Source organism: Salmo salar, chromosome ssa14 (genome assembly GCF_905237065.1).
Source record: "Salmo salar chromosome ssa14, Ssal_v3.1, whole genome shotgun sequence".
NCBI lineage: Eukaryota > Metazoa > Chordata > Actinopteri > Salmoniformes > Salmonidae > Salmo > Salmo salar.
In genome coordinates, this window is record NC_059455.1 from 39,778,985 (window position 1) to 39,805,237 (window position 26,253).

Below are 26,253 nucleotides of genomic sequence, written 5' to 3' on the forward strand. Positions count from 1 at the left end.
AAAAGCATCATGGCTGCCTCTGGGCAGCAGTCTATGTAGGGCTGATAGTTTATATAATCATCATGGCTGTCTCTGGGCCACAGTCTATGTAGGGCTGATAGTTTATAAAAGCATCATGGCTGTCTCTGGGCCGCAGTCTATGTAGGGCTGATAGTTTATATCATCATCATGGCTGCCTCTGGGCAGCTGCTGCTCCTGGGTTTCAGGCCAAAGAGACCAGAGGGAAGCAGTGTTCTGTGTTGCTGCTGCATGTGCTTTCGGAAATAGAACGCAGGACATATTCACACTTCTTCTACTCTACATGTCAATGTTTTTTTCCATAATGAGAAGAAAGGTGTCCGATCTCCGTTTGCTGCTTCCGTGATCTTTATTTTAGCCCGTGATATAACAACAGTTGGACCATAATGGTCTTTCCTAGTCATGTAAAAGTGAATGAGACTTTATTTTCCCTTTTTAACACCATTGTTTTGTCTTGTGCCCAATAGGAGGGTGAATCTGATGATGTCACCGGCGATGTGGGCGGGTTCTGGCAGCATGTGGATGCGGGTCTCCGTGAGCAGGCAGCGCATCTGCGTTTTGATTTGGCGCTGAGCAGACAGGAGAGCAGAGAGCTGCAGGAGAGACTCATGGTGTCTGAGGCCACAGTACATGCACAGGCTGAACAACTCAAAGACTACAGGGAACTACTCAGTGAGTCATCTTGCATATGCTGAAAACATAAATAGACACACACACACACATACAGATACACAGAACACACACACACAAAGAGATGCACAGAACACACACACACATTCAGATACACAGAACATACACAGATACACAGAACACACACACACACACACAGAACACACACACACAGAGAACACACAGCTACACAGAACACACACAGATACACACACACAGAGAACCCACACAGATACACAGAACACACACAGATATGTTTATCGAATCAAGTAACTATGTTTAATTGTTACCAGATTAAATTAATCATGTAACAATGAACTCATTAGGAATTTGTGGCACCACGAGAGAAGTTGTTTATAGAGTTACCATCTCCACCGCCCGTTTGGGTAAGAAATGTAATGTATTTACGTGTAGATGTCTTTGTTCGTCGTCTCTCTGTTGAAACCAATCAGTCCTTCTATGGGAAGGGCTCGATGGGTGTAAGGCTCTGGTTGTCCACCAGAGGTCACAATGTCCTTCGTAGTTGTCTTGGTCTTGTAGTGGAGTGTTGAAATAGAACAGATCTTCAGATGCACCAGTGGTTGTCTGATATAGGATTTACTTCCTTCCCACCTCATGTCTTAATCAAAGTTCTAGGACCACTTTTACATGCCCAGCTGCAGACTGGCAATGTTAAGGTCTATTCTTTATCTTCTTCACCTCGTGTGGAGATTCAAAGTTCTAACCATTTTCAGCCGTGTAGCCACAGCTACACGTTTTCTGGTGTTAGAGTTTCACCATTTGTAACGTTTAGCTCACGCTTCACGTTTGCTGGTCTGGTATGTTAATTCTTAGCGAGTCCTTTTTAAGCACTCTGGTCAAATAGGGCAGTTCCATCACACTGACATGCTCTTCTGACCTCATTCTGGGCGTGGCTTAGTTAATGTGCAAAAGGACATGGTCTCGTTAGAAAACTAAAACCACATTAATATCTTAACAAAAATAGTCTCATCGTTCTTCATATTGTATTAACATCATATTGGATGAAAACCTGAACGCTAGAATGTGTTTCCTTCCTAAGTTACAGTATTTGGTTCATACAGTTTTTAATAACATCACAAAATGAAAGCAATATGACATTATTATTCTTTAGATCCCCACTGACCATTCTTAACATTCCTATCTTAGAAATATTGTTCCAAAGTTCACTCTTTGGACGTTAGAGTTTTTGGGCGTGCAACAGTCTCTCTGCCCCGTCCCCCCGTCCCTGTCTCCCCCGTCTTCCCCATCTCCTCTCCTGTGAGAGAGGGGGGTCTGGCTATCTGTCAGCCATTTGCCAAGCTGATCTAGGGCCTTAGTTCTTCGGCAAGGAGAGTCATGACATACAGATACACAGAACACACATTCAGATACACAGAACACACATACAGATACACAGAACACACATTCAGATACACAGAACACACATACAGATACACAGAACACACACACATATACACAGACACACACACAGGTACACAGAACACACATTCAGATACACAGAACACACATTCAGATACACAGAACACACATTCAGATACACAGAACACACATTCAGATACACAGAACACACATTCAGATACACAGAACACACATTCAGATACACAGACACACAGATACACAGAACACACATACTGTACAGATACACAGACACACACATACAGATACACAGAACACACATACAGATACACAGAACACACATACAGATACACAGAACACACATACAGATACACAGACACACATATACAGATACACAGAACACACATACAGATACACAGAACACACACACATATACACAGACACACATACAGATACACAGAACACACATTCAGATACACAGAACACACATACAGATACACAGAACACACATACAGATACACAGAACACACATACAGATACACAGAACACACATACAGATACACAGAACACACATACAGATACACAGAACACACATACAGATACACAGAACACACATACAGATACACAGACACACAGATACACAGAACACACATACAGATACACAGAACACACATACAGATACACAGAACACACATTCAGATACACAGAACACACATACAGATACACAGAACACACACACATATACACAGACACACACACAGGTACACAGAACACACATTCAGATACACAGAACACACATTCAGATACACAGAACACACATTCAGATACACAGAACACACATTCAGATACACAGAACACACATTCAGATACACAGAACACACATTCAGATACACAGACACACAGATACACAGAACACACATACTGTACAGATACACAGACACACACATACAGATACACAGAACACACATACAGATACACAGAACACACATACAGATACACAGAACACACATACAGATACACAGACACACATATACAGATACACAGAACACACATACAGATACACAGAACACACACACATATACACAGACACACATACAGATACACAGAACACACATTCAGATACACAGAACACACATACAGATACACAGAACACACATACAGATACACAGAACACACATACAGATACACAGAACACACATACAGATACACAGAACACACATACAGATACACAGAACACACATACAGATACACAGACACACAGATACACAGAACACACATACAGATACACAGAACACACATACAGATACACAGAACACACATACAGATACACAGAACACACATACAGATACACAGAACACACATACAGATACACAGAACACACATACAGATACACAGAACACACATACAGATACACAGAACACACATACAGATACACAGAACACACATACAGATACACAGACACACAGATACACAGAACACACATACAGATACACAGAACACACATTCAGATACACAGAACACACATACAGATACACAGAACACACACACATATACACAGACACACACACAGGTACACAGAACACACATTCAGATACACAGAACACACATTCAGATACACAGAACACACATTCAGATACACAGAACACACATTCAGATACACAGAACACACATTCAGATACACAGAACACACATTCAGATACACAGACACACAGATACACAGAACACACATACTGTACAGATACACAGACACACACATACAGATACACAGAACACACATACAGATACACAGAACACACATACAGATACACAGAACACACATACAGATACACAGACACACATATACAGATACACAGAACACACATACAGATACACAGAACACACACACATATACACAGACACACATACAGATACACAGAACACACATTCAGATACACAGAACACACATACAGATACACAGAACACACATACAGATACACAGAACACACATACAGATACACAGAACACACATACAGATACACAGAACACACATACAGATACACAGAACACACATACAGATACACAGACACACAGATACACAGAACACACATACAGATACACAGAACACACATACAGATACACAGAACACACATACAGATACACAGAACACACATACAGATACACAGAACACACATACAGATACACAGAAAACACACACAGATACACAGAACACAGATACACAGAACACACATACAGATACACAGACACACAGATACACAGAACACACATTCAGATACACAGAACACACACACAGATACACAGAACACACATACAGATACACAGAACACACACACATATACACAGAACACACACACATATACACAGAACACACACACATATACACATAACACACACAGATAAACAGATACACAGAACACACATACACACAAGTGTTGATGCAATCTTTTCTTCTTGAAACTCTGTGAAGATGTCAAAGATAGTGAAGTACTGAACTGGTCTGTGTAAAAGACACCTAAGTTCCCCCCCGTGTGGCTCAGGTGGTAGAGCATGGTGTTTGCAACGCCAGGGTTGTGGGTTCGATTCCCACGGGGGACCAGTACGGGGGGAAGAAATGTATGCATTCACTACTGTAAGTTGCTCTGGATAAGAGTGTCTGCTAAATGACTAAAATGTTTAAAAAAATGTAAATGTAGAAAAGAGCCCACACACATACAGTGGCATATACATATTTAAATACAGTATAACTGATTAACTTAATTGAATCACTCAATGTAATTTATTCAATGGTTGTAATGGTTCTCTCTGTCTTTCTCAGCGGAGACATCAGTTGAGCAGGACAGTAAGCAGGTCCAGGTGGACCTACAGGACCTGGGTTATGAGACCTGTGGCCGTAGTGAGAATGAGGCAGAGAGAGAGGATGCCAGCAGCCCAGGTAACTTAGCTGTGCCTTTCCCTGTCTACTGTCTTTTCTCTCACCCCTATCTTACCTGTTGCCTCTCACCCGTTACACCTCTCTGACAGTGTCACCTCTCATTGCTTCTATTTCAGTTTGTCACTTGAGACATCTACTGTACCTAACATCTCACAACACAGTACTTGCATCACTTCTCATTCCCACCTCACCTGTCACTTTACCTTACCTGTGTCCGGTGTGCTGATCTATACACCCAAGAGTTTGATGATCTGGAGATGTGTACGTCACTGAGCCACCGGCAGGACTACGAGAGTGCCGGGGTTTGGTTCCATGGCGATGGGAGTGTGGGTGGAGCTTTTGATGAAGGCGAGGAGCCAGGGGCAGGATCCTTACAGCAATTGGTCCTGGATCTGCGTTCTCAGCTGACCCGCTGCCACAAGGTGATTCGTGGGTTGCAGCTACGTGTGCGTTCACTATCCACCACCAGTGACTACGCATCCAGTCTGGAACGCACCCCACGCAAGGTACATCATATACATACAGGGTTGGGTAGGTTACTTTCTAAATGTAATCTGTTACAGTTACCTCTCCAAAATTGTAATCAGTAACATAACTTTTGGATTACCCAAACTCAGTAACGTAATCTGATTACATTTCATTACTTTTGGATTACTTTCCCCTTAAGAGGCATTAGAAGAAAACAAAAATGTATGTTACCAATTGAACGACATCTATTGCAAGATAAATCAATGTTAAAGTTCACATAGCTGGCCATATATGGATGTTCAATTTTACTTTATGGGTTGGTTATGTAGGCTTCTTCTAAACCATCACTTTCTACTACATATAATAATATGATTAAATTACTTCTTTACATTCAAAACCAAAGTCTATCAGAATTCCAGTCATTCGAATAAATGTTTTACTCCTTGATCTTCAAGAATAGGACTTGGAAATAAGGAAGTATAGATTAGCCAAATTGTTTTACCTGAGCAGGACCTCAAAACTAAGGACGTATTAGCCAGCCCTACTCTGTTGTTTATGATTTTGTTGTCATGGAGGACTGATTGGGCTCATTGATTTGAGTTAAAAAGAAATGCTGAGCTCATGGAATGGCATGCTTTGAGCACTACATTTTACATTTTACATTTTAGTCATTTAGCAGACGCTCTTATCCAGAGCGACTTACAAATTGGTGCATTCACCTATAATATCCAGTGGAACAACCACTTTACAATAGTGCATCTAAATCTTTTAAGGGGGGGTTAGAAGGATTACTTTATCCTATCCCAGGTATTCCTTGAAGAGGTGGGGTTTCAGGTGTCTCCGGAAGGTGGTGATTGACTCCGCTGTCCTGGCGTCGTGAGGGAGCTTGTTCCACCATTGGGGTGCCAGAGCAGCGAACAGTTTTGACTGGGCTGAGCGGGAACTGTGCTTCCTCAGAGGTAGGGAGGCGAGCAGGCCAGAGGTGGATGAACGGAGTGCCCTTGTTTGGGTGTAGGGCCTGATCAGAGCCTGAAGGTACGGAGGTGCCGTTCCCCTCACAGCTCCGTAGGCAAGCACCATGGTCTTGTAGCGGATGCGAGCTTCGACTGGAAGCCAGTGGAGAGAGCGGAGGAGCGGGGTGATGTGAGAGAACTTGGGAAGGTTGAACACCAGACGGGCTGCGGCGTTCTGGATGAGTTGTAGGGGTTTAATGGCACAGGCAGGGAGCCCAGCCAACAGCGAGTTGCAGTAATCCAGACGGGAGATGACAAGTGCCTGGATTAGGACCTGCGCCGCTTCCTGTGTGAGGCAGGGTCGTACTCTGCGAATGTTGTAGAGCATGAACCTACAGGATCGGGTCACCGCCTTGATGTTAGTAGAGAACGACAGGGTGTTGTCCAGGGTCACGCCAAGGCTCTTAGCACTCTGGGAGGAGGACACAAGGGAGTTGTCAACCGTGATGGCGAGATCATGGAACGGGCAGTCCTTCCCCGGGAGGAAGAGCAGCTCCGTCTTGCCGAGGTTCAGCTTGAGGTGGTGATCCGTCATCCACACTGATATGTCTGCCAGACATGCAGAGATGCGATTCGCCACCTGGTTGTCAGAAGGGGGAAAGGAGAAGATTAATTGTGTGTCGTCTGCATAGCAATGATATGAGAGAAGTGCTATTTAAATGTGAAAGATTAATGCCATATGCTGCATTTGCTATAGGCCTATTGTTTACCATTTTGTTGGTGACACTTTGATATCTTGATAATATGCAGCTGTTTAAAGGGAAAATCCACAGATGAAACAATAACAAAATCGTTGCCCCACCTCTGTTTTGGTAAAAAGCTGAGGGATGGTGTCACACCCTGACCTTAGAGTTCCTTTTTATTCTCTATTTTGGTTAGGTCGGGGTGTGACTAGGGTGGGTTATCTAGATGTTGTATTTCTATGTTGGCCTGATATGGTTCTCAATCAGAGGCAGCTGTCTAACGTTGTCTCTGATTGGGGATCATATTTAGGCAGCCTTTTCCCACCTGTTTGTGGGATCTTATTTTGAGTTAGTGCATGTTGCACCGCTGTTGTCACGGTTTGTTGTTTGTTTATAGTTTATTGTTTGTTTATAGTTTATTGTTTGTTTGTTTGTCTGGCTGGCTGGCTGGCTGGCTAAGTTTCACATAATAATAAAGATGTGGAACGATACTCATGCTGCGCCTTGGTCTCCTTCTTGGGCCTGGAGAAGATGGGCCTGGAGAAATGTAACCACTCTCAGGTGAATAGACAGAGCTATGCAAGGACTGACCATCCATTATATAAAAATTATTGTTTTAGCCATGCTATGAGGCTATACAGTGTTTGTTTACATTTACAATGTTTACAAACATTGGAATAAAACATGGTTATATTTTGGGTTATCATGGAGTGGGACAGTTGAGCTAAGCTCATGAGGGATTTATAAGTTATATTCTTCAAGAATCAATGGTTATATATATATATATATATATATATATATATAATTTATTCTTTAAAAAAATGTATGTAGCAACTACAGATTGCCCCTTTAAGTCTATCCAAAGTGTGTGAGTTTGAGCATGTGTCCGTTAGGCCTATGGATTTTCTTTTTTTACCAGCATGAATTAGATTGAGCAATAAAAGCCCCACTTTCAAATTGTATTCATTATGTTATTAATAATTGAAAGGCAGCTTAAACTTCTTGATTTCTACCATTATTGGGTTCAAACACACATTTAGATTTGTGAACAGCCATCCACAACAACCACAATCCGTAAGGCACAAACAGCTAAATGAGAGAACAGCAGTGTGATTCACATCAATGCGCTACGTAGATATCAACAATAAGTGATATCCGTATCGCTGTAGACTACACCACTGCTGTCATCCTTACCTCCAAGCGTTTATTGGATAAATTGGATAATCTTGGATAATCTTTAGATGCCGACAGCAGTCGTACCATTGGAAGACATAGCTTGGACTGTAGCCTACAAAAGCCTATTCCTGCGCTTTTCCCGCAATCGATCAAACACATCTGGTGTGTCATCATAGTGATCTCTGACTTGTGGTCAGACTCGCTCAGGTGGAACAAATTTACACTTGCGCCTTTTTTCAATGCTGATTTGAATGTCATTGAGAAAAGTGTCAAAGATTTTTTTTCGCAAACATCCTTTATGAATTTAGAAGTAATCCTCGAAGTAATCATCTAGTTTTTCAAAGTATCTGTAATCTTATTACAATATTTTTGCCTGTAATTAACGGATTACAGTACCCTTTTTTGTAATCCCTTACATGTAATCCGTCCCTTACATGTAACGGATTACATGTAATCCGTTACTCCCCAACCCTGAATACATACAAGGTCTGATTGATTGATTGATAATTGATTGATCAGTTGATTGATCAATACATTGACTGATGACTTTAGTGTCTTGTGCGCTTGTTGGATTATGTGCTGCTATTACATTTTCCCTGACTATTTACTGTCTTTTTCCTCCTCTCTCCTGTCCATCAGGTGAACTGGGCGTTCGAGGCCTCCCCAGCCCTCAGCGGTGTAGAAGACGATGAGGGCTGGATGTCCGACAGCCTGGGGCCTCGCATGGAACCCAAGCCCAGCCGAGAGCTGCGAGAGCTGGTGTCCCGAGTGGCCTCACTGGAGGCCCAACTCAAGAGCTCCAGGCTGGAGGGGAAAGGAGGGGTGGTGGAGGAGGGGAAGTGTGCTACCTGGCCCGGGTGAGTGGAGAGAGAGAGGAAATGAAGGAAGGAAATAATTATGATAATGAATATGGTGATAACTGATAACAATGATAATGACTATGATTATGATTGATAACAATGATAATGACTACCATGGTGACTGATCAGGGGTAATGACTATGATGATGTCCGATAACAACGATAATGCTGATGATGAAGATGTTTTTTAAATGTATTTTTATGTCCTGACCCCTCCCCTTCCTCCATCTATGAACAGGAAGTACAACACCCTGATCCAGGCTCAGGCCAGGGAGCTGTCCCACCTGCGTCAGAGGATGAGGGAGGGCCGTGGTGTGTGTCACATACTCACACAACACCTGGGAGACACCACCAAGGTCTGACACTCTGACAATCTCTCCAAAGATTAGGACATTATCCACCACTTTTTTGACAGTAATTGAATCAAATGTATTTTATCGATTTAAAATGTTTTATTGAACTATTAGCTGAATGTAATTGATTGGCCAGGGCTTTGAGGAGCTGCTGCGTGCCAACGACATTGACTACTACATGGGACAGAGCTTCAGAGAGCAGCTGGCACAGAGCACTGCCCTGGCACAACGAATGGGCACCAAGATCAGTGGACGTGAGTGTGGAGAACACACACACAAACCTATGCACAGACAGACACACACATATGCACGCCCACACACACAAAGACAGACAGACAGACAGACAGACAGACAGACAGACAGACAGACAGACAGACAGACAGACAGACAGACAGACAGACAGACAGACAGACAGACAGACAGACAGACTCACACACACACACATTCCCTGATCTTCTGTCCTTCTATCTCATTCTCTGTCCTCCCTTTCCTCTCCACTACCCGTCCTTCTCTCTCCTCAGGTGACCGTGCTGAGCTCCATGATGATAAGATGGGCCATGAGCTGCTTGCTTTACGGTGGGTTTTATGTCCAAATATGTGTAACCATCTGAAAAAAGTGTTTCCCTTGTGTGTGTGTGTGTATGTGTGTGTGTATGTATGTGTGTGTGTGTGTGTGTGTGTGTGTGTGTGTGTGTGTGTGTGTGTGTGTGTGTGTGTGTGTGTGTGTGTGTGTGTGTGTGTGTGTGTGTGTGTGTGTGTGTGTGTGTGTGTGTGTGTGTGTGTGTGTGTGTGTGTGTGTTTGGTTTTAGTATCCTTGTGGGGATCAGAAGTCCAGGCGACCAGAAGTCCAGGGGACCAGGATAGTATAACAAGGAAAAGTGGGACCATTTTCCCCACAAGGAAAAAAGGGCTATTTTAAGGCTGAGGGGTTAGGTTTAGGGTTATGGTTAGAATTAGGGTTAGGAGTTATGGTTACGTCTAAGGTTTGGGGTTAAGGTTAGGGTTAAGGTTAGGGATGAAACACACCAAGAATCTCACTGCCAATAGACTGCTGATAGGTACTTATCACAGTGGGAGGCCTGTGAACAAAAGTGTGCTAGGACAAAAGTGGTACCTGCTGCGTGCTGACCCAGTAGCGACGAACCTACCGATTCTACTTGTAGAACCGCAATGCTCGTCAGTGCACACTTCGTATGCAATGTAGGCTATGGGATGGTAGCTAGCTAAGTGCACAGATGTAGGCTATGGGATGGTAGCTAGCTAAATGCACAGATGTAGGCTATGGGATGGTAGCTAGCTAAATGCACAGATGTAGGCTATGGGATGGTAGCTAGCTAAGTGCACAGATGTAGGCTATGGGATGGTAGCTAGCTAAGTGCACAGATGTAGACTATGGGATGGTAGCTAGCTAAGTGCACAGATGTAGACTATGGGATGGTAGCTAGCTAAGTGCACAGATGCAATGCACACAACAATAAATACTTCCTCCAAGCTAGCTAACCACTGTAGCTAGTATTGACATTATAATGAAATCAAAATGGATTAGCTAGTTGAAACAGCTGTGTGTGTGTGTGTGTGTGTGTGTGTGTGTGTGTGTGTGTGTGTGTGTGTGTGTGTGTGTGTGTGTGTGTGTGTGTGTGTGTGTGTGTGTGTGTTAGGTGACCTACAGTGCACTCTCTCCTGTTGTGCCTCTGCCAGGGGTAAAGGTCAACAGTCAGAGCCTCTGCCAGGGATAGAGGTCAACAGTCAGAGCCTCTGGCAGGGATAGAGGTCAACAGTCAGAGCCTCTGGCAGGGGTAGAGGTCAACAGTCAGAGCCTCTGGCAGGGGTAGAGGTCAACAGTCAGAGCCTCTGGCAGGGGTAGAGGTCAACAGTCAGAGCCTCTGCCAGGGGTAGAGGTCAACAGTCAGAGCCTCTGGCAGGGATAGAGGTCAAAATCAAATCAAATCAAATTGTATTGGTCACATACACACGGTTAGTAGATGTTAATGCGAGTGTAGCGAAATGCTTGTGCTTCTGGTTCCGACAGTGCAGTAATATCTAACAAGTAATCTAACAATTCCCCAACAACTACCTAATACACACAAATCTAAAAGGGGTGAATGAGAATATGTAGATATAAATATATGGATGAGCGATGGCCGAGCGGCATAGGCAAGGTGCAATAGATGGTATAAAATACAGTATATACATGTGATATGAGTAATGTAAGATATGTAAATATTATTAAAGTGGCATTATTTAAAGTGGCATTGTTTAAAGTGACTAGTGATCCATTTATTAAAGTGGCCAGTGATTGGGTCTCCATGTAGGCAGCAGCCTCTCTGAGTTAGTGATTGCTGTTTAGCAGTCTGATGGCCTTGAGATTGAAAAACAGCTTCAGTCTCTCGGTCCCAGCTTTGATGCACCTGTACTGACCTCGCCTTCTGGATGATAACGGTGTGAACAGGCAGTGGCTCAGGTCGTTGTTGTCTTTGATGATCTTTTTGCCTTCCTGTGACATCGGGTGCTGTAGGTGTCCTGGAGGGCAGGTAGTTTGCCCCCGGTGATGCGTTGTGCAGACCGCACTACCCTCTGGAGAGCTTTGCGGTTGAGGGCGGAGCAGTTGCCGTACCAGGCTGTGATCAAGCCCGACAGGAAGCTCTCGATTGTGGATCTGTAAAAGTTAATCAGGGTTTTGGCGGACAAGACAAATTTCTTCAGCCTCCTGAGGTTGAAGAGGCGCTGTTGCGCCTTCTTCAACACACTGTCTGTGTGGGTGGACCATTTAAGTTTGTCGTTGATGTGTACGCCGAGGAACTTAAAACTTTCCACTTTCTCCACTGCTGTCCCTTCGATGTGGATAGGGGGGTGCTCCCTCTGCTGTTTCCTGAAGTCCATGATCATCTCCTTTGTTTTGTTGACGTTGAGTGACAGGTTGTTTTCCTGACACCACACTCCGAGTGCCCTCACCTCCTCCCTGTAGGCTGTCTCGTCAGAGCCTCTGCCAGACACATGCTCAGTCATTACAAGTCACATGCTCACTTGAATAATCTACTTTTTTTATGTTTGTCTTCAGAGGACTAAAGTAACTTTGTTTTACATTATAGTTTTTACAGCTAATTTGTTACATATGCATTTTTCAGACATTTATCACGTGAATAATCTTATTACGTTCTAGGAACATGGGGGTTTCCTCTGTTTTCCCATGGTTCACTTCCATGGGTTGTGGGTTTTAAATAAATGAATTTAGTGCTATAGATACAGATTTTGAATCCACCTACAACGTGCATAGAGATTCTGTTTGATCCCAGAAGTCACATTGTTGATCCCAGATATCAGAAGACTCCCAGTAGACTTTACCCAGAAGGATTCACCCACTGGCTGTGTGTCTAAAAGCTCACCCAAGGTTAGCTGATGAAGCTGTCAAGGAGCACAAAGAAGATTGACTGCTAATCTAATCCCCAGGCTGTAGAGTGGACCTGGGTGAACCACAGGTGTCACGCAGGCCCTCCTTAAGAGGCTCAGTGAGACTGCGTTAGACACACACACACCCTGCCTTGGTTCTCCCTCCCCTCCATTCTGGATGTGGCTTGGTAAGCCATTCTCTCACAGAGAGAGTAAAGAGAAGACAAGAAAGGAAAAGACTTGAATAAGGAAAACACCCTTGGATCTTATGCTATATTTTACCTGACTTGGGAAAGGCGGATTTCTATGAATACTTCTAGGACTAATCAGAATATTTCTAGGACTAATCAGAATATTTCTAGGACTATTTCTAGGACTGTTTATATATATTTTTTTACAACTAATTGGGCTATTTCTAGGACTGTTTCTAGGACTAATATGACTATTTCAGGACTATTTATATGACTTTCTAGGACTAATCAGACTATTTTTAAGACTAATTGGACTATTTGACTGTCAGATCTATGGCTCCACTATGGAAGTCCATGCTCTCTAAGAGCAGTCCCCTGTACAGGGACTCTCTGTGGTCTTTCTCTGTGTGTGGGGATCGCGCTGGGAGAGAGCCTGCCCTCCTATGGAAACAGATGGAGAGAGAGCGGGAGTTCCTACAGAGGAAACTGGCAATGTAAGGGGGATGCAATAGGCAAGATCATGGTCATACAACTTGATTGTGGTATTTGAGCTCTGTGGTGGATCTTAGATCATGGTCATACAACTTGATTGTGGTATTTGAGCTCTGTGGTGGATCTTAGATCATGGTCATACAACTTGATTGTGGTATTTGAGCTCTGTGGTGGATCTTAGTGACTTTCACTTGTTTGCAGCCTTTCTGGTGGCCTATGTCTGTGTGTGTGATTGTGTCTGTCTGTAAGTGTACACTACCGTTCAAAAGTTTGGGGTCACTTAGAAATGTCCTTGTTTTTGAAAGAAAAGCAATTTTTTTGTCCATTAAAATAACATCAAATTGATCAGAAATACAGTATAGACATTGTTAATGTTGTAAATGACTATTGTAGCTGGAAACGGCTGCTTTTTTATGGAATATCTACATATGCGCACAGAGGCCCATTTATATATATTTTTATTTTATTTTACCTTTATTTAACTAGGCAAGTCAGTTAAGAACAAATTCTTATTTTCAATGACGGCCTCGTTCTGCCTTGTTCAGGGGCAGAACGACAGATTTTGACCTTGTCAGCTCATGGATTCAATCTTGCAACCTCACGGTTACTAGTCCAACGCTCTAACCATTAGGCTATCTGCTGCCCATTATCAGCAACCATCACTCCTGTGTTCCAATGGCACGTTGTGTTAGCTAATCCAAGTTAATCCTGATTAAAGAAGCAATACAACTGGCCTTCTTTAGACTAATTGAGTATCTGGAGCATCAGCATTTGTGGGTTCGATTACAGGCTCTAAATGGCTAGAAACAAAGACTTTCTTCTGAAACTCGTCAGTCTATTCTTGTTCTGAGAAATGAAGGCTATTTCATGCAAGAAATTGCCAAGAAACTGAAGATCTCGTACAATCCCTGTGTACTACTCCCTTCACAGAACAGCGCAAACTGGCCCTAACCAAAATAGAAAGAGGAGTGGGAGGCCCCGGTGCACAACTGAGCAAGAGCGCAAGTCCATTAGAGTGTCTAGTTTGAGAAACAGATGCCTCACAAGTCTTCAACTTGCAGCTTCATTAAATAGTACCCGCAAAACACCAGTCTCAACATCAACAGGGAAGAGGCAACTCCGGGATGCTGGCCTTCTAGGCAGAGTTGGAAAGAAAAAGCCATATATCAGACTGGCCAATAAAAAGAAAAGATTAAGATAGGCAAAAGAACACAGACACCGGGGCCTCCCACTCCTCTTTCTATTCTGGTTAGAGCCAATTTGCGCTGTTCTGTGAAGGGAGTAGTACACAGCGCTGTATGAGATCTTCAGTTTCTTGGCAAATTCTCGCATGGAATAGCCTTCATTTCTGAGAACAAGAATAGACTGACGAGTTTCAGAAGAAAGTACTTTGTTTCTGGCCATTTTGAGCCTGTAATCGAATCCACAAATGCTGATGCTCCAGATACTCAACTAGTCTAAAGAAGGAGAGTTTTACTGCTTCTTTAATAAGGACAACAGTTTTCAGCTGTGCTAACATAATTGCAAAAGGGTTTTCTAATGATCAATTAGCCTTTTAAAATGATAAACTTGGATTAGTTAACACAACGTGCCATTGGAACACAGGAGTGATGGTTGCTGATAATGGGCCTCTTTACGCCTATGTAGATATTCCATAAAACATCAGCCGTTTCCAACTACAATAGTCATTTACAACATTAACAATAACTACGCTGTATTTCTGATAAATTTGATGTTATTTTAATGGACAAAAAATGTGCTTTTAAAAACAAGAACATTTCTAAGTGAACCCAAACTTTTGAACGGTAGTGTACGTCTTGTAGAAAATTAGTAAAGATCTGTAGCAGAGGATGAGATAAACAATCTCTCTTTCTCTCTCTAGGCTGAGTAAGGAGCTCCAGCAGAAGGATAAGATAATCGAGTCGCTCCACACCAAACTCCAGCAGCGTCCTGACACCCCCTCCAGCAGCCATGCCCTCTCAGAGACCACCGACCAATCAGACAGAACCTCCTTTGTGTCGGACGAGTGCAGGACCAATGAGGACCTGGAGCTGTGCTCAGATGTGGATGCTGGCAGTGAATACGCTCAAGAACTGAAGGGACAGGGGGCGGGACATGACCCAGGAAGCACAGGTATAGTAACGTAAACACACTCACTTTTGTACATCGCCTTGGTCCATACAATTGACCTTATTTTAGCGCCCAAAAAACATAATACTTCCAGATCAACTGTAATGTCAATACCATTGTAAAGCACAATTTCTCCCCTTTCCAACAAAATCCATGACGAGACCTCCACGCTGCCCGTTTCTGCATGATTCAAGAAGGCAATGAGCTCCGTCGGGTCTTTTTAAAAATGGCGGGTGGGGAAGTGAAACTAATGCGTGATAGTGAGAAGGAGAGTTGTCGTGTGGGGAAACTGCTTTTTTTCACTCGATCTGTCCAACTTATCACCTTATCGCCTCTAAAATGAAAATAAAACACTATAAAGAGTTTATATAATGTGTCATTACATACCTATTTGAAGGTTTGTGTTGAATTTGAATCAGGTTTTTTTTGGGGGGTGCTAAAGTGATCTTCAGAAGTTAACAGTGGCTTTTGAGAGTCATGATCGCTTGCAGTGATGATGCAAAAAATTACTAGGTATCCCCCTTAACCCGTCACTGTCCATTTCTTGTTTTTAAACGATGAGAGAAGTGCTACACCTGGTGGAGAGAGATTGTAAGACAGAAATAGTTGCTTTATGCGTGCTGTACGTTACGGCATGACACGTCACGATGTAACGGAGGGTCAGTTTTTTCTACTTTTCTCCAATACTATAGAGCCATTACCATGTCGATCAACGCTTGAATAGAAATGTAGTTCACACCCCAGATTTTGAAGTCAACACAGTCGCTAGTCCCATTAGTTTTCTTTGCAGCCTCGTTTGAATGTCGCGGTTGCGCACATTTGTACGGAATGGGGGTGAGTTTACGTTAGCCGTTTAAACATGTGCTATTCATAAACACATACCTTACACCTGTCTCACCTGTCTCTCCCTCCATCCTTTTTCCAACCTCCTCTCACCCTTTTCTCCACTCTTTTTTCAGACGTCCACCCCTCCCTCCCTCCATCCTCTCTTAAGTCCTCCAGCAGCTGTCCCAACATGCTATACTCCACTCCCGTGGAGTCAGCCAGTCAGACTGGTCCTGTGTCCTGCTCCCTACCCACCTCCCAGTCCCTCCCCAGGCTTTACCCAAGACATGACCTCTGGGGTCAACGTATGACCTTTGACCCCGCAACCAGGACCTTCCCTATGGAAGCCGTGCAACAGCAGCTAGATACCCTGCACAGACAGATGACTATGAATGAGAGTGAGCAGAGTTAGGGTCAGCATGCAATGGTGTGGTGTTCTTATTTTATGAGGGACAACCTTGGTGGATTGGAGGAGTAACAGAATGGAGTAGAATCTGTGATCTGTAGCATGTATTGGTTTGACACTGACAGGGACAACATTGGCTAGATAGAGGAGTGGGTGAAGTTAGGGCTAATATAGCATGCCTGCAGTGGATTAGGATGGGACAGTATATATTGTAATGACTTGGTGTGGATGTGACAATGTTGGGGTTGAGAGATCCTAGACTAGAGACAATGTTGGGGTGGAGAGATCCTAGACTAGTATCAATGTTGGGGTTGAGAGATCCTAGACTAGAGACAATGTTAGGGTTGAGAGATCCTAGACTAGAAACAATGTTGGGGTTGAGAGATCCTAGACTAGAGAGAATGTTGGGGTTGAGAGATCCTAGACTAGTGTCAATGTTGGGGTTGAGAGATCCTAGACTAGTATCAATGTTGGGGTTGAGAGATCCTAGACTAGTATCAATGTTGAGGTTGAGAGATCCTAGACTAGAGACAATGTTGGGGTTGAGAGATCCTAGACTAGAGACAATCGGGGTTGAGAGATCCTAGACTAGTGTCAATGTTGGGGTTGAGAGATCCTAGACTAGTATCAATGTTGAGGTTGAGAGATCCTAGACTAGTATCAATGTTGGGGTTGAGAGATCCTAGACTAGAGACAATGTTGAGGTTGAGAGATCCTAGACTAGAGACAATGTTGGGGTTGAGAGATCCTAGACTAGTGTCAATGTTGGGGTTGAGAGATCCTAGACTAGAGACAATGTTGGGGTTGAGAGATCCTAGACTAGAGACAATGTTGAGGTTGAGAGATCCTAGACTAGAGACAATGTTGGGGTTGAGAGATCCTAGACTAGTGTCAATGTTGGGGTTGAGAGATCCTAGACTAGAGACAATGTTGGGGTTGAGAGATCCTAGACTAGAGACAGTGTTGGGGTTGAGAGATCCTAGACTAGAGACAATGTTGGGGTTGAGAGATCCTAGACTAGTATCAATGTTGGGGTTGAGAGATCCTAGACTAGAGACAATGTTGGGGTTGCGAGATCCTAGACTAGTGTCAATGTTGGGGTTGAGAGATCCTAGACTAGAGACAATGTTGGGGTTGCGAGATCCTAGACTAGTGTCAATGTTGGGGTTGAGAGATCCTAGACTAGAGACAATGTTGGGGTTGAGAGATCCTAGACTAGAGACAGTGTTGGGGTTGAGAGATCCTAGACTAGAGACAATGTTGGGGTTGAGAGATCCTAGACTAGTGTCAATGTTGGGGTTGAGAGATCCTAGACTAGAGACAATGTTGGGGTTGAGAGATCCTAGACTAGAGACAGTGTTGGGGTTGAGAGATCCTAGACTAGAGACAATGTTGGGGTTGAGAGATCCTAGACTAGTGTCAATGTTGGGGTTGAGAGATCCTAGACTAGAGACAATGTTGGGGTTGCGAGATCCTAGACTAGTGTCAATGTTGGGGTTGAGAGATCCTAGACTAGAGACAATGTTGGGGTTGCGAGATCCTAGACTAGTGTCAATGTTGGGGTTGAGAGATCCTAGACTAGAGACAATGTTGGGGTTGAGAGATCCTAGACTAGAGACAATGTTGGGGTTGAGAGATCCTAGACTAGAGACAATGTTGGGGTTGAGAGATCCTAGACTAGAGACAATGTTGGGGTTGAGAGATCCTAGACTAGTGTCAATGTTGGGGTTGAGAAATCCTAGACTAGAGACAATGTTGGGGTTGAGAGATCCTAGACTAGTGTCAATGTTGGGGTTGAGAGATCCTAGACTAGTGTCAATGTTGGGGTTGAGAGATCCTAGACTAGTGTCAATGTTGGGGTTGAGAGATCCTAGACTAGTGTCAATGTTGGCGTTGAGAGATCCTAGACTAGTGTCAATGTTGGGGTGGAGAGATCCTAGACTAGAGACAATGTTGGGGTTGAGAGATCCTAGACTAGAGACAATGTTGGGGTTGAGAGATCCTAGACTAGAGACAATGTTGGGGTTGAGAGATCCTAGACTAGTGTCAATGTTGGGGTTGAGAGATCCTAGACTAGTGTCAATGTTGGGGTTGAGAGATCCTAGACTAGTGTCAATGTTGGGGTTGAGAGATCCTAGACTAGTGTCAATGTTGGGGTTGAGAGATCCTAGACTAGTGTCAATGTTGGGGTGGAGAGATCCTAGACTAGAGACAATGTTGGGGTTGAGAGATCCTAGACTAGAGACAATGTTGGGGTTGAGAGATCCTAGACTAGAGACAATGTTGGGGTTGAGAGATCCTAGACTAGAGAGAATGTTGGGGTTGAGAGATCCTAGACTAGTGTCAATGTTGGGGTTGAGAGATCCTAGACTAGAGACAATGTTGGGGTTGAGAGATCCTAGACTAGTGTCAATGTTGGGGTTGAGAAATCCTAGACTAGAGACAATGTTGGGGTTGAGAGATCCTAGACTAGAGACAATGTTGGGGTTGAGAGATCCTAGACTAGAGACAATGTTGGGGTTGAGAGATCCTAGACTAGAGACAATGTTGGGGTTGAGAGATCCTAGACTAGAGACAATGTTGGGGTTGAGAGATCCTAGACTAGAGACAATGTTGGGGTTGAGAAATCCTAGACTAGAGACAATGTTGGGGTTGAGAGATCCTAGACTAGTGTCAATGTTGGGGTTGAGAGATCCTAGACTAGAGACAATGTTGGGGTTGAGAAATCCTAGACTAGAGACAATGTTGGGGTTGAGAGATCCTAGACTAGAGACAATGTTGGGGTTGAGAGATCCTAGACTAGAGACTCTAACCAGGAATGATTACTCAACTTGTGTTTGATGATACAGCACCTGCTTTTGGTCCAGATAGTTTGATGATACAGCACCTGCTTTTGGTCCAGATAGTTTGATGATACAGCACCTGCTTTTGGTCCAGATAGTTTGATGATACAGCACCTGCTTTTGGTCCAGATAGTTTGTTGATACAGCACCTGCTTTTGGTCCAGATAGTTTGATGATACAGCACCTGCTTTTGGTCCAGATAGTTTGATGATACAGCACCTGCTTTTGGTCCAGATAGTTTGATGATACAGCACCTGCTTTTGGTCCAGATAGTTTGATGATACAGCACCTGCTTCTGGTCCAGATATGCTGTAATACCCTCTAATAAGAATGCTTTCTCTTTTACAGCCCCTGAGTGTGGCTCCTTAATATAGATTACTTCTCTGTTCTGTTACAGGCTTTGTGGTTCCTCACGCCAAGGCCCGGTCGACCGCCCCACCAGCCGCCCATCACCAGCCTGACCATTCCCCTTACCGACAGATTACCCACCATGCCTTTTACCCACACCAGCTAGGCGGCCGACCCGCAGGCCCCGCCCTGAAGGCAGACGCAGATCTGGTGGAGAGTGGTGCATTGTGCGATATGGAAAACATGGTTCAGCCAATCAGGGTTGGGTCATCAGGATACTATTCAGGAAACAGCTTTACTGGTAAGACCCAGAGCCTTCTATTACAATAAAGCGCTCTCGTAAGTCCCGCCACCTTTTTTCATCACTAGCATGGTTTGCACTATCTAGACTCAATACCAACATCAATCATTTTTCAAGTATTTTACAGCATGTCATTTCATATTTAACCTGCAAATACACAGTGGGGCTAACATAAACTTGAACAATGTTCTGTCCCGTGTTCCCTGAGGTGTGGACGTGATCAAGGAGCACCTGAGGGAGGTGCAGTGTCTGCGTCAGCACCTGGAGGAGTCCATCAGGACCAATGAGAGGCTCAGACAGCAGCTGGAGGAACGCCTTTCCACCACCGGCCGCGACGGCGCAGCGCCCACCAACATCTACATCCAGAGCCTGGACTCTGTCTGCCAGCTGTCCAATGAGATCAGAGTCCTGAAAGAGGAGAACCTGGCTCTCCAGGCACACCTGCAGGCCAGCTCAGGTACTGTACCCCACCAGTTCACCCTACTGTCAACATTGAACCAAATGATTCATAGTTTGTCTATAGAGGGCTTGCAGTTGCGTCACAAATCACCTAGCAACCCCACCTGGCACCATGTTGGAAGACCAAAGTCAGTATGTTGGATGCCTCCAATCGTCCACATGGCTGGCTGCATTCTGCTACCACCGGAACCTTCGGGAAGATTGCCCATGATTTATTTTCTCTAAGCACCCAGAAAACGAGGGCGTGGGAGAACCTATTCAAGTAAGTAAATACATTTTGAAAATGATCAATTATTAGCTAGCTTGCGACAGAAACTTAGTGTGTAGGCTAACTCAAATGAGCTGCAAACGTTATGTTTGCTACCATAGTTAGCTTACTTTTTTATTTTTTATTTTTTTATTTCACCTTTATTTAATCAGGTAGGCTAGTTGAGAACAAGTTCTCATTTACAACTGCGACCTGGCCAAGATAAAGCAAAGCAGTGTGATACAGACAACAACACAGAGTTACACATGGAGTAAACAATAAACAAGCCAATAACACAATAAACAAGTCAATGACACAGTAGAAAAAAAAGAAAGTCTATATACAGTGTGTGCAAAAGGCATGAGGAGGTAGGCAATAAATAGGCCATAGGAGCAAATAATTACAATTTAGCAGAATAACACTGGAGTGATAAATCAGCATATGATGATGTGCAAGTAGAAATGCTGGTGTGCAAAAGAGCAGAAAAGTAAATAAAATAAAAACAGTATGGGGATGAGGTAGGTAGATTGGGTGGGCAATTTACAGATGGACTATGTACAGCTGCAGTGATCGGTTAGCAGCTCAGGTAGCTGATATTTAAAGTTGGTGAGGGAAATAAAAGTCTCCAACTTCAGCGATTTTTGCAATTCGTTCCAGTCACTGGCAGCAGAGAACTGGAATGAAAGGCGGCCAAATGAGGTGTTGGCTTTGGGGATGATCAGTGAGGTACGGGTGGGTGTTGTTATCGTGACCAGTGAACTGAGATAAGGCGGAGCTTTACCTAGCATAGACTTATAGATGACCTGGAGCCAGTGGGTCTGGCAACGAATATGTAGCAAGGGCCAGCCGACTAGAGCATACAGGTCGCAGTGGTGGGTGGTATAAGGTGATTTGGTAGCAAAACGGATGTCACTGTGATAGACTGCATCCAGTTTGCTGAGTAGAGTAATGGAAGCTATTTTGTAGATGACATCGCCGAAGTCGAGGATCGGTAGGATAGTCAGTTTTACGAGGGTAAGTTTGGCGGTGTGAGTGAAGGAGGCTTTTTTTGCGAAATAGAAATCCGATTCTAGATTTGATTTTGGATTGGAGATGTTTAATATGAGTCTGGAAGGAGAGTTTACAGTCTAACCATACACCTAGGTATTTATAGTTGTCCACATATTCTAGGTCGGAACCGTCCAGGGTGGTGATGCTAGCCAGGCGGGCAGGTGCGGGCAGCGAATGGTTGAAAAGCATGCATTTGGTTTTACTAGCGTTTAAGAGCAGTTGGAGGCCACGGAAGGAGTGTTGTATGGCATTGAAGCTCGTTTGGAGGTTTGTTAGCACAGTATCCAAGGAAGGGCCAGAAGTTTACAGAATGGTGTCGTCTGCGTAGAGGTGGATCAGGGAATCGCCCGAAGCAAGAGCGACATCATTGATATGTACAGAGAAAAGAGTCGGCCTGAGAATTGAACCCTGTGGTACCCCCAAAGAGACTGCCAGAGGTCCGGACAACATGCCCTCCGATTTGACACATTGAACTCTGTCTGCAAAGTAGTTGGTTAACCAGGCGAGGCAGTCATTAGAAAAACCAAGGCTATTGAGTCTGCCGATAAGAATACGGTGATTGACAGAGTCAAAAGCCTTGGCCAGGTCGATGAAGACGGCTGCACAGTACTGTCTTTTATCGATGGCGGTTATGATATCGTTTAGTACCTTGAGCGTGGCTGAGGTGCACCAGTGACGGCTCGGAAACCGGATTGCACAGCGGAGAAAGTACGGTGGGATTTGAAATGGTCAGTGATCTGTTTATTAACTTGGCTTTCGAAGACTTTAGATAGGCAGGGCAGGATGGAAATAAGTCTGTAACAGTTTGGGTCTAGGGTGTCACCCCCTTTGAAGAGGAGGATGACCGCGGCAGCTTTCCAATCTTTAGGGATCTCGGACGATACGAAAGAGAGGTTGAACAGGCTGGTAATAGGGGTTGCAACAATGGCGGCGGATAGTTTTAGATAGAGAGGGTCCAGATTGTCTAGCCCAGCTGATTTGTACGGGGGGGGGGGTCAATGTAAATAGTCCGGTGGCCATTTGATGAATTGTTCAGCAGTCTTATGGCTTGGGGGTAGAAGCTGTTAAGGAACCTTTTGGTCCTAGACTTGGTGCTCCAATACATCAGCCCCGTTGATGTTAATAGGGGCCTGTTCGGCCCGCCTTTTCCTGTAGTCCACAATCAGCTCCTTTGTCTTGCTCACATTAAGGGAGAGGTTGTTGTCCTGGCACCACACTGACAGTTCACTGACCTCCCTATAGGCTGTCTCATCGTTTCGGTGATCAGGCCTACCACTGTTGTGTTGTCAGCAAACTTAATGATGGTGTTGGAGTCGTGTTTGGCCATGCAGTCGTGGGTGAACAGGGAGTACATGAGTACATACCTCGAGACTTCTTTATTAGACATCGTGCACCAGCTGTTATTGACAAATAGACACACAACCCCACCCCTCATCTTGTTATAAAGGTGTATTTTTATGGTGAAAGAATTGCTTCACCAAAACTTGAAACTCATGTGACATGCTAACCGTGTATTGACAGCTGTCTAGGTTCTGGTCTTGTCGGGCAAAAAGGTTTCTTCTCTTTTCTGACAGTTCTTTAGTCTTATCTCACTGGTGTCACCAATGGTGTTTCATGATTGCGGGGATCTGTATTGCTTTCCCGTTGTCTTTCCTAACCTTGTTAGAGCAGCCAAATACTGCACAGAAAATGAATGGGGTGATGAATCAACTGATAACACTGTTATCATGCAGTTTGGGGTAGCCACTCGGCTGTTGTTGTCAGAAGAATTAAAGCGGTGGTCTTCCAATATGGCTGCCGTTAGGCGGTCTAAGTCAACTGCAAGCCCTCTGTAAGACATGGACAATTCTAAAACATTTGATGTTGTTAAAAAGGATCTGATTAACTGTCTTGCTCTGCCTTCCCGTCATGTGTGCTTCCCCCTCAGACATGTGTAAGGAGGCGGAGCAGCTGCGTGAGGGGGCGGTGACGGGGCGTGCCCGTCTGAAGCAGGCGGAGCTGGAGGCGGAACAGTGGAAGGAGGAGCTACGCCGGCTGCAGACACACAGCCAGGAGCAGGGACAGCAGATACACACACTCAGACAGGAGAGGCAGAACAGCCATGACAAGAACAATAGGTGTGTGTGTGTGTGTGTGTGTGTGTGTGTGTGTGTGTGTGTGTGTGTGTGTGTGTGTGTGTGTGTGTGTGTGTGTGTGTGTGTGTGTGTGTGTGTGTGTGTGTGTGTGTGTGTGTGTGCGCGCACGCGTGTGTGTGTGTGTGTGTGCGCGTGTGTGCGGTTGACGGTATGAACATGCGTGTGGCTGACGGTATGTGTGTGTGTGGCTGACGGTATGTGTGTGTGTGGCTGATGGAATGTGTGTGTGTGGCTGACGGTATGTGTGTGGGTGGCTGACGGTATGTGTGTGGGTGGCTGACGGTATGTGTGTGTGGCTGACAGTATGTGTGTGTGTGTGGCTGACAGTATGTGTGTGTGTGTGGCTGACGGTGTGTGTGTGTGGCTGACAGTATGTGCGTGCGTGGCTGACAGTGTGTTTGTGTTTGTGGCTGACAGTATGTGCGTGCGTGGCTGACAGTGTGTGTGTGTGGCTGACAGTATGTGCGTGCGTGGCTGACGGTGTGTGTGTGGGTGAGGCTGACGTTATATGTATGTGGCTGATGGTGTGTGTGTATTAACCCGTGAACCTCTCTCTACTCTCCAGGCTGCAGCATGAGGTGTCCCTGCTGCAGCAGCAGTTGTGTGAGAGCAGGGAGCTGCTCCACTCTCTGCAGAGTGAGCTGCAGGTCTACCACAGAGTGTGGTCTAACGCCAAGGGCAACCCAGGTCCGCCTTCCCACTTTATCTACAGGCTATTGGTTGCATAGAGAGCACTGTAATTCAGGAGTTCACCAGTTAAAATGTATATATATCCTAACTTGAGATACATGCATATAACTGGGATTTTCACATATATAATTCAAAATGACGCTCAGAAGTCGTTTAGGTCATTTATATTGATACTTGCTGTGGCCAATGACATTCACTCTGTTATATTGATACTTGCCGTGGGCCAATGACATTCACTCTGTTATGTTGACTAACACTATTATTGGGATTGACAGAGTTTCTGTGTGAGGGCCAGTACGGTCGGGTCCCTGCCCTGCCCCTGCCCGGGGAGCTGGGGGAGCTGCTAGGGGAGGTGAGGAGCCTCAGAGCCCAGCTCCAGAGCAGTGTACAGGAGAACAGTGCCCTGAAACAGCTGGAACTCCACAAACATCTGGAGCAGAAGCTGGGTGGGGGCGTCCACGGAGGGCTGGGGAGCATTGGGGGGATGGAGCCCCCTCGTACCCCGTCTCTCAGTGCCCTTACAGACAGCCCCCAGAGGGACAGCCTCTACAGACGGCAGCTACTACATGGTAAGAGGGGTGTTGTGTGATGATGTGGTTTGAGGTTACAGTATGGTAATACATTTTGATATCAGCTTGATAGGCACCAACACTCAATGCCAGCCTACGCTTGATATTGGCCCACTCTTCAACACAATGAATGGGACAAAAGAGTTCAGAAAGTTTGTCTCATGTAAATCCCATGGAACTAACTGATTGACGTGTTTAATGAACCATTAACAACAGACTAATGAGTGAAATGTTTGATTTGAAGCATTATCATTCATTAAATGTAGTTGAATGCTCAGGGTTGTGTGTGTGTGTGTGTGTGGTGACCAAGCATCCCTGTCTGTCTGTGTGTGTGTTCTGCAGACCCAGCGCCGTCTCCCCCGGTCAGAGACATTGGGTTGTTTAACTGTGGATCTCCATACCACGTCCCCTACACAGATCTGGTGGAGACCTCGCTCACTGCCAACGGTGTGACTCTAGCTCTAACTGCACTGCATGCTGTTCCATCTTTGTATGATGTCTGACAAATGGACAAAATAGAGTTATACATATCTGATTCACACATCTGAAGGAGTTTACACAAGTCTACACAAATAGTCCAGGAAGGATGTTATTACGGAAGTTAGTCACTCTTATAAAATAAAAATAACGAACT

At 44.6% G+C, this 26,253-nt stretch overlaps 1 protein-coding gene across 7 annotated transcripts in view; it reads left to right on the forward strand.

Annotated features, from left to right (window-relative positions):
* The window catches only part of LOC106569692 (myomegalin), a 107,564-nt gene that overhangs the window by 75,364 nt on the left and 5,947 nt on the right, over positions 1 to 26,253 (forward strand). For 5 of the 7 annotated variants that reach the window (XM_045694367.1, XM_045694366.1, XM_045694361.1 and 2 more), the window contains 15 exons: positions 486 to 690; positions 4,877 to 4,993; positions 5,234 to 5,499; positions 8,973 to 9,190; positions 9,432 to 9,549; positions 9,683 to 9,800; positions 10,068 to 10,122; positions 15,499 to 15,749; positions 16,706 to 16,969; positions 20,218 to 20,469; positions 20,678 to 20,926; positions 24,153 to 24,342; positions 24,926 to 25,047; positions 25,326 to 25,619; positions 25,962 to 26,066. In XM_045694367.1, the coding sequence (XP_045550323.1) occupies positions 486 to 690; positions 4,877 to 4,993; positions 5,234 to 5,499; positions 8,973 to 9,190; positions 9,432 to 9,549; positions 9,683 to 9,800; positions 10,068 to 10,122; positions 15,499 to 15,749; positions 16,706 to 16,969; positions 20,218 to 20,469; positions 20,678 to 20,926; positions 24,153 to 24,342; positions 24,926 to 25,047; positions 25,326 to 25,619; positions 25,962 to 26,066 (2,824 nt within the window). The remainder of the gene's footprint in view (positions 1 to 485; positions 691 to 4,876; positions 4,994 to 5,233; positions 5,500 to 8,972; positions 9,191 to 9,431; positions 9,550 to 9,682; positions 9,801 to 10,067; positions 10,123 to 15,498; positions 15,750 to 16,705; positions 16,970 to 20,217; positions 20,470 to 20,677; positions 20,927 to 24,152; positions 24,343 to 24,925; positions 25,048 to 25,325; positions 25,620 to 25,961; positions 26,067 to 26,253) is intronic. The other 2 variants (XM_045694365.1, XM_045694363.1) reach the window with 2 other exon arrangements.